Below are 9764 nucleotides of genomic sequence, written 5' to 3'. Positions count from 1 at the left end.
TGAAACAAAGCGATAAATCCAAACTCTCGACGTGTTTACAAGCGATGCAGTGAAATAAGAAAGGAACAAGACACACAAACACACAAAAAACCACGTTAAGCACAAATAACATATTTTAGAATTACCTGATTAAATACTTTTTAATGTACTTTTATAACGCATGTATGCGTTGTTTCAATTCACCAAGAAAATACTTAGTATTTGGTATTACTTTGTTATTAAGGAAAACAATTTTAAGACACGTTTTGGGTGAAGACGTCCATATTTTACAAATAAGCTATGTTCTGGTTTCTGAACTCTGGGGGATAAGGCTCACTTCAATAATTTTCTTGTCATCTTTTCTCCATTGAAAGAGTTTACTTTTGATAAGAGTTTTCTCTAAAAAATCAAATCTTTCTATAATAAAATGCTCTAAATATATAAATCTCAATAAATATAGAGGGAAATAACTCAATATTTATGACATCGCCATTCACAGACATATACTAGTAGACGGTCCCTTCACGCAGCCAAAGGGTTAAACAATGCCCGTTATTCAACTTTTAAAATATTTTTTTCCGAATACTCGAAGAGGGATCAAGTTTGTAAACATGGATGATTTGTATATATTCTTGTCTAAAGGATATGTTTATTTTTAATGAGACTTCTGTGCAGACTTGTCCAGAGTCAGCTCCGTATTTTGAGATGAATGTGTTCCCAAAATGTTTATCCCATTCCCTATTTTTTGCGGTTATTAATAACTCTCATTGCATTACAGCGGAAAAGTGCATAGGATTCCTTGGTGAAAAAAATTAGCCTCTCCATAATGAAAAATACGTACATGTATCAGAATGTCCTTGTAACTCTGTGAAATTGGAGGACAGTCAATGTAGATACAGAACCAGGTTTATTTGGTGTCGTGTAGGAGGACGGAAACCAAAATGGTAGGTAGATCTAAGAATAACAGAAAGGCCTGAGTGTTAAAGAATAGTTTTAATTTTAATCTTATTTTAATTAATTTTCAAGTTTGTAATATAGAAATGTTATAATATTATTCACCAAATCCATTTTGCAATCAAATACTAAATTTTTTAAGCATTTGTTATTATTATGTTCCCCAAACGAAGTTGGGGAACATATTGTTTTTACTCTGTTTCTTATTATTATGTTCCCCAAACGGAGTTGGGGAACATATTGTTTTTACTCTGTTTCTTATTATTATGTTCCCCAAACGAAGTTGGGGAACATATTGTTTTTACTCTGTTTCTTATTATTATTATTATTATTATTATTATTATTCTTTTTTCTTCTTATTTCTTCTCCGGTACTTTTTTGTCCGGAAGTGTTCTCAGAAACTGTTCACCAAACTAAGTTAAAACCTTTTTAGGGTTAGTAGGCATGTTGTGTAGATGTGCCGAACGAAGGTCATTTTGCGCGCATTCGCATGCACGTGCCGGCGCGTGCAATGAGTAAAATGACTGATATATTTAATATGGTTGTAACTTTTATATTTTTTGATAAAATGTTTTGAAACTCATTATATAAAGATATATAAGTTGTGTAGATAAGATGACATGGTCAAATTTGCATGAACTCACGCGCATGCACGTGCGCTTTGCTCTGATTGGCTGAAACAGAAATCTTAATATCTTTTTTGTTTTATGATGAAATGCTTTGAAATTTATAACATAGACTTGTATTAGGATGTACCACAATATGATATATAAAATTTTTCATGAAATCACGCGCATGTACGTGCGCTGCAATCTGATTGGCTGAAACTTTAAATGACTATAACTCTCTTGGTTTTCAACCAAACAGCATGGGATTTAGAACATAGATAGACATAAAGGACTCCTACAAGATGGTTTGGTCACCATTCACATGCATGCACGTGCGTGCACGTGCGCTTTGCTCTGATTGGCTGAAACAAAAATCTCAATATCTTTTCTGTTTTTTTACAAAATGCTTTGAAATTTAAAACATATGCATACTTTAAGATGTCCTACAATATGATATATAATAATTGTCATGAAAACACGCGCATGCACGTGCGCTGCAATCTGATTGGCTTAAACTTTAAATGGCTATAACTCCCTTGTTTTTCAACCAAACAGGATGGGATTAAGAACATAGACAGACATAATGGACTCCTACAAGAAGGTATGGTCATCATGCACGTGCGTTCACGTGCATATGAGTAAAATAGTGTAGACAAGATGATATCGTCATTACGCTCATGCAATCAGATGCGCACGCCTGCATTGCTTAAATTTGAAATACTTGGTATACTTTTGGGAAAACGTTATTTACGTCTTAAATGCTTAGATTTTGCCTTATTTAATGAAAATTACAGGGAATATGGCACGAGAAGGGAGTTGGGGAGCGTTTGGGGAACATCTGTAACGGTTCCCGTTACAATTAGCACTAGTTATTATTATTATTATTTTTTTTCTTATTTGTTCTCCGGTACTTTTTTGTCCGCGAGTGTTCTCAGAAACTGTTCACCCAACTGAGCTAAAACCTTTTTAGGGTTAATAGGTGTGTAGTGTAGGTGTGCGGAACGAAGGTCATTTTGCGCGCATACGCCTGCACGTGCGTGCGCGTGAAATGAGTGAATTGACTGATATACTTAATATAGCTATAACTTTTACATTTTTTGATGAAATGCTTTGAAACTCATTACATGAGGATATATTAATAGTGTTAATAAAATTACACTGTCAAATTAGCACGAACTCACGCGCATGCACGTGCGCTTTGCTCTGATTGGCTGAAACAAAAATCTCAATATCTCTTTTGTTTTTCGACGAAATGCTTTGAAATTTTAAACATTGTCATGAATTAGGATATCCTACAATATAATATGGAAAAAATTTCATGAAATCACGCGCATGCACGTGCGCTGCAATCTGATTGGCTGAAACTTTAAATGGCTATATCTCCTTTGTTTTTTGACGAAATGCTTTGAAATTTAAAACATAGTCACGCATTAGGATATCCTGCAATATGATATACAAAAAATTTCAAGAAATCACGCGCATGCACGTGTGCTGCAATCTGATTGGCTGAAACTTTAAATGGCTATATCTCCTTTGTTTTTTGACGAAATGCTTTGAAATTTAAAACATAGTCACGCATTGGGATATCCTGCAATATGATATACAAAAAAATTTCAAGAAATCACGCGCATGCACGTGTGCTGCAATCTGATTGGCTGAAACTTTAAATGGCTATAGCTCCTTTGTTTTTTGACGAAATGCTTTGAAATTCAAAACATAGTCATGCATTAGGATATTCTACAATATGATTTAGAAAAAGATTCTTGAAATCAAGTGGATGCACGTGTGCTGCAATCTGATTGGCCGAAACTTGAAATCGCTATAATTCCCTTGGTTTTCAACCAAACAGGATGGGATTTAGAACATAGATAGATATCAGGGCCTCCTACAAGAGGGTATGGTCATCATGCATGTGCACGCACGTGCGTGCATTTGGAACGAGTGAAATTAAATATACACTTAAATGAGTGATTTTTTAAATACTTTTGGACTAAATGCTTTAATATAAAGTATATTTAAATATATAGAAAGTGTAGACAAGATTATATGATCATTACGCACGTGCATTCAATGGGCACGCGTGCAATGTTAAAATTTGAATATAATTGGTATCCTTTTGGGAAAATGTTGTTAAAGTAAAAAATGCACAGATGTTGTCTTACTAAATGAAGCGTACAGGGAATATGGCATCAAAAGGGATTTGGGGAGCGTTTGGGGAACATCTGTAACGGTTCCCGTTACAATTAGCACTAGTTATTTTTCTTCTTCTTCCTGGGTACTTTTTTGTCCGCGAGTGATCTTGTAAACTGTTCATCCGAAGTAGGTAAAACCTTTTTAGGGTTAGTAGACATGTTATGTAGATTTGCGGAATCAAGGTCATTTTGCGCGCACGTGCTTGCAAGAGCGTGCACGTGCAACACGTAAAATGACCATTATAATAGATATGGCCGTAACTTTTCTATTTTTTGATTATATGCTTTGAAACTCGTAATATAAATATATAATAGTATTATACACATGATGACATGATCAAAATAGCAAGATCTCACGCGCATGCACGTGCGCTTCGCTCTGATTGGCTGAAACTAAAGTCTCAATATCCTTTTTTGTTTTTCGACAAAATCCTTTGAAATTTTGAACATGGTCATACACTATGAAGATCTACAGCATGACATATAAAAATTATCATGAAAGCATGCACATGCACGTGTGCTGCAATCTGATTGGCCGAAACTTTAAATGTCTATAACTTTCTTAGTTTCCAACAAAACGGGATGAAATTTAGAATATGAATAGGTATAATGGATTCCCACATTATGCTACTATCAAAATTGAATGCAAGGACATGCATGCACATGCGCAAAATGATTATACTTAAAACATGGTAACATTTATATTTGTATCATTTTTTTCTTGATTTTAAGTATATAAAAATATGTTAATCGTGTAGCCATCATGCCATGATCATCTTGTATATGTATGAACGTGCGCGCGCATGCTAAACGTTGAATGACATTTATAATTGATATCATTATAACTTTTTTATTCTTTAAAGAAATCCTTCGATACTAAGCAAATAAAAAAGTCTTACAGGAATAAGGCACAAAAAGGGATTTGGGGAGCGTTTGGGGAACATCTGTAACGGTCCCCGTTACAATTAACACTAGTTTATACATTGTTTTTACAGAATTCATCTCAAAGGTATGAAGAAATAAATGAACAGATCGAAAACATCTGCTAAATTCAGAATGAAACTGAAGCCAAATAATGATGAAAGACTTTGAAACACAATTAGACGAGAAGAATATATTTAAAGATTCTTTCAAGAACGAAAATGATGAAGGAAGTCCCGCAAACGAAGACATAGAATATCAAGTCTTAATCCAGAAAGAGACAACAGTAAAAGATACCTCCAAATATGAAGAAAGGCAACCAAACGTGACAGAAAATAAAATAACTATAGAAGTACTGGGTATATGACATTCAACATTATTCTACATCAAAGCATGCCGAAAAGTATTTCTAGAAAATATTTAGAGGTTATTTCCGCACAAAACCAACATGAAATAATTTTGTATAAAACAACTTATTGTCTTGTATAAATAGCCCTAAGGATAAATAAAATAATTACCACGCAAGTATTCAATTTGATAGACAATTACTTATGATGTTTTCATAAATATTTATAATTTTAAAAATATTAATTAATCAATGATGACCTTGATGTTGAAATTGTTTCTATCTGTCTTAAGAACGTAAAGTGGTCATTGGATAAAACACTTATTTTCTTCAGCTGGAAGGATTCAATACATGTGTGTTTCCTGTATGTTCTATATTCAAAAAAAAAAAAAAAAAAAAAACAGAATTTGAAATTAATCTTGACGATAGAATAGTCTATGATAGTAGCCCTTTTCTTCTTTACCTCAAACCCTTTTAAAGATAAACCATTGACCTTATAGCCACCTTAAACTCTGAAAGCGATAAAGATTTTTACGTAATGACACGCAGTTCTGACATTGGAATTCTTCTATTGACATTGTTTGTAAGTTCATTGAATTATGTTGATAGTACATTTATATTCGCTTAAAAGTCTCTACAGTATAAATACTTTAATTCACATTTAAGTTATACTTTAGTTAATGTGCAAGTGCATCATAGCTTTGTTATTACGTTAGTTGGGTTGTATCAGGCACTGTCCACTACAATTCTCAGAGGATAAGGTGCCAGTCCTCAACTTCAGAATTTTCTGTCCTGGTTAATGATGTCTCTCCTACAATATGTACACTTGTTACAATTTCAATTGTGTTAATACACCAAATTCACGACTGTTGCACTTTTCACAGCTATTCACGATTCTTCCTTCCAAATGGATCTCATTCTCTGTTTTTTTTTACCCTGATGTACTATGAGCTTCCGTCTCTACAATCCCATGACCCCAAAGGCATTCTACAAAGATTGCCAACAAAAAATCCTTGTCATCCTTTATCGACCGAAAAGGCATCAGAATCTCCTGCATCAATGCTGACAGTCTGCAATGAAATCCTTTTACGTGCTCAGTTTTTTGCTTGTAAGTTTCTTTTTTCCATGGCATTATTAGTACCAGTAAAACAACCTGCTAGAAGGTAGAAACTAAATAATACATGTAATATCTCGTCAATGTTTGGTAACTTTCATCCCTGCTTTTGACCAATAAGATATGCAGGAAACTCACCAGCAGTACCCAAAATTTCATCTTCTTCCTCTCCTCTGACCTATCAAATTAAACAAATTTTATGCCCCTTTATCCTTCATTGGTTTCTTCCCTCTCCCCTTTCAAAGGCATCTTAAAGACAAATAAAAAATTGTCTTCGTGTTAATCATCCATCTGTCAAAGCTATTGGACATGAAAATATGTGTTTATCTTTGGCTGCTCTACCATAAAGTTTGCAATACGGTTCTTCTCTCTCATGCCCAAGATTGCCAGTTTGATTGATATATTGATACTTGCAGGCACAGTCTTAAAATAGCAGTAAATTTGTTCCGTAGTCAAAACAATAATTCATGATAAATCTCTCAGTCTGTCCCTTTTAAGTCAACTTCCTTCGTCGTGCCATACAATTGCCTATAGCATTTTTGTAGGTTGTTACGTTTTACGGACCTCCATCAGTACCAGCTGCTTCTCTTACATATTTGGCGCTAAAAATCATCTAACCAATGATGCTATGCATGTTTGACCCAATTTGCTTAAAAAGCGCCGGTATGTTTATTGCATTTTGATACGCACGACTCTTCTTTTTTCTGTATACATGTTCCCAACCACAATTGCTAGAAAAGTCTTCCCTTTTTATAATTTTTTAGGGTTTCTTTTTTCAAAAAGAAAAGCAGTATGGAAGTTTTAATTACTACTCAAACCATGAATGCATAAATTTTCCCTTTTCTAAAGTGTTGAAACATGAAGAATATAAGGCATAGTATAAAATAATGGTTAAGCATCAATCTTTATGATTTGGAGATACATTTTTACTGACCAGACAAAGATAAACTTTAAACGATAAATTTTAAACAGACTCCTCTTCCATGCTTTTGTATATTTCTTTGAACTCTAAGTCTGTCTCTCAGGGTAACGCTTTTGCCGCAGCAGTACATCCGGGAACTTCTAGTCATGTGACAAACACAGAAACTACATCACCTCCTCGGCCAACTCCGGAACGTTATGAATTTGTTAATAACTTATACATGTATGACAGAAATTCAGTGAGTATACTTACATTTAATGTGTTGAAGCAGATAATGCCAAATTTTTTGTCAACTTTGCAATTTAAAAAAAAAAAAAAAAAAACCAAGAAAATTAATTCTTTAACCGTAGTCCTGATTGTTGATGGTTAAACAAGAAAACAAATGATTTAAATTGTAATTGTAGCATTTCCTGTGTGATTCGCATTATTCCAGAATTATGCATTACTGTATGTGTTACCATGTTCCTTATGAACACCGAGCTGATATCCACGAACCGTCTACTCTTCTGGCAACCGAGGTATGTTTAACACACATTACAAACACATGAAACTGTTAAAAGTAAGTTTGTATCATAGGAATGGAAAATTAATTACTTCAAAGTGAAGGAGGCAATTTGCTGTGTTTACAAATATTAATTTGGGGGGAATGCATTCTATATTACAATTTACTGACCCAAAGATGGTTATGCAACTCAAATATCTCACATTATATGATTCAAATGTTGATCACTATATTAATACATGATTCGAATTTTATTCTTTTTAGAAACGGATGTATGAGTTATTTCTAGCGGGGAATTACGTAAAGAAAAATATGACAGAACTGAAGTTTTATAGTATGCGGTGCTACGGTATGTGTACCCGCACCAATTACAACCCAGGGGATAACACGACCCTTTATATGGTCTACGATGATCCTCTAATGTCCACACAATATTTATCTTAACAAAATATTAATAAAACATAATAAAAAAAAATATCAGAATCTCATGAGTGTAATTCTTGAATTTCAACTCTTATGTCCAATGTGAAACATGCGTGCAGAAGGATGCATAGCATTTAAAATGCCCGCAAAACGACCTCCAAATTCTTCGAAGATTCTGCATTTTGAGACGTACAGATGTATTCTGTTTAATTTGCTCAGGATGATGTGTACGACCCTTTGCCTCACAATGCCATCTAAATGATCAGCTCATATGTTGAATATTGCAGGCCTGGGGGCCGTAAAACTTAGACGAGCTCACTTTTGATCTCAGTCTCACTTTTACCAAAGGAATATATAGTGGAAAAGTGAGACTTAGATCAAAAGTGAGCTCGTCTATAGCGAAGTTTTATGGCCCCCAGGCCAGGTCATTTTTAGCTCTACTGGTCAGAGACCAGAAGAGCTCATGGTCAAGATCTAGTAAATGAAATGTGCCTACAGATTTAGCAAATTTGAGAAATAAATTCCTTTATTGATGGTTTACAACTTTAGCTTGGTCAAATAAGGTGTTTCGGGGCATAATTTGTAGGTAAACAAGAGGAAAAACTGTATTTAAAACTGTCATTTTTAATGAAAAATTAAGAAAACCAGTCATGAATATGGGAGTTTTTTTCATATTCGACAGAAAAAATGTATCCAGATTGCCTACAGTCTCTCAGAAAACGGTAATTAGTATGTTCGTGGCCTCTTCTTTAAATCAATATCAAATTTAATATAGGTATCCGGTTTACTTTTCATATGATTCCAAATTGAATGCCATGAAAATACCCTTTTTTCTACATAATTTTGCTAAAGCCGTAAAGTACGGGAAAAAGAAAGTTGAAATTGATTATGACGTCATAATGGATCTAGCACCAAAAGATTAGTCTAAAGTTATTTACTAGATCTTGACCTTATGCGATAGTAAGGTGTCCGTCGTCTGTCCGTCTGTCTGTCTGTCCAGCTGTCCGTCTGTCTGTAAACAATTTTTCAAAACGCTACTCCTCCTACAGTTTTGGTCTGATTTCAATATAACTTGGCACACAAGTAGACTACACTAAGATACATAAAATAGTGCATCGGTTTTTGATTTCGATGAAGGGTGTTGCCATGGTTACTAAAAATAGAATTTTCTGTGAAATTCCTTTAAAATGCTACTCCTACTACAGTTCTGATCTGATTTCAATGTAACTTGGCACACAAGTAGACTACACTAAGATACATAAAATAGTGCATCAGTTTTTGATTTTGATGAACGGTGTTGCCATGGTTACTAAAAATAGATTTTTCTGTGAAATTCCTTTAAAATGCTACTTCTCCTACAGTTTTGGTCTGATTTCAGCATTACTTGGCACACAAGTAGACTACACTAAGATACATAAAATAGTGCATCAGTTTTTGATTTCGACGAACGGTGTTGCCATGGTTACTAAAAATAGAATTTTCTGGGAATTCCTTTAAAATGCTACTCCTCCTACAGTTTTGATCTGATTTCAATGTAACTTGGCACACAAGTAGACTACACTAAGATACATATAATAGTGCATCGATTTTTGATTTCGATGAACGGTGTTGCCTTGGTTACTAAAAATAGAATTTTCTGTGAAATTCCTTCAAAACCCTACTCCTCCTACAATTTTGGTCTGATTTCAATATTACTTTGCACACAAGTAGACTACACTAAGATACATACAATAGTGCATCGGTTTTTGATTTCGATGAAGGGTGTTGCCATGGTTACTAAAAATAGAAACGTCTGTGAAATTC

The 9764-nt window shown here is 34.1% G+C and overlaps 1 protein-coding gene across 1 annotated transcript; it reads left to right on the top strand.

Annotated features, from left to right (window-relative positions):
• The first annotated feature begins 5525 nt into the window (after positions 1–5525).
• Positions 5526–7982, top strand: LOC134264773 (uncharacterized). Its single transcript, XM_062747057.1, has 4 exons — positions 5526–5583; positions 7140–7274; positions 7441–7554; positions 7803–7982. Exons 1-4 carry the CDS (start codon positions 5539–5541, stop codon positions 7980–7982), a joined length of 474 nt encoding a protein of 157 aa, XP_062603041.1. The 5' UTR covers positions 5526–5538.
• Positions 7983–9764: the final 1782 nt, after the last annotated feature.

The sequence above is a fragment of the Saccostrea cucullata genome, unplaced genomic scaffold (assembly GCF_032062105.1).
Source record: "Saccostrea cucullata isolate Sc308-1 unplaced genomic scaffold, CSIRO_AGI_Scuc_v1 ctg15421, whole genome shotgun sequence".
NCBI classification, from domain to species: Eukaryota; Metazoa; Mollusca; class Bivalvia; order Ostreida; family Ostreidae; genus Saccostrea; species Saccostrea cuccullata.
Note: the sequence above shows the minus strand (reverse complement) of the source record. Positions and strands in the feature narration are given on the sequence as shown.

What these genes read in the sequence shown, in the direction of transcription:
- LOC134264773 (XM_062747057.1), top strand. Translation starts at nt 5,539, where the DNA reads ATGACACGCAGTTCTGACATTGGAATTCTTCTATTGACATTGTTT. An exon ending in TTCTTCTATTGACATTGTTT is followed by an intron (nt 5,584 to 7,139) that starts GTAAGTTCATTG and finishes TCTGTCTCTCAG; the next exon opens with GGTAACGCTTTTGCCGCAGC. An exon ending in CTACTCTTCTGGCAACCGAG is followed by an intron (nt 7,555 to 7,802) that starts GTATGTTTAACA and finishes TATTCTTTTTAG; the next exon opens with AAACGGATGTATGAGTTATT.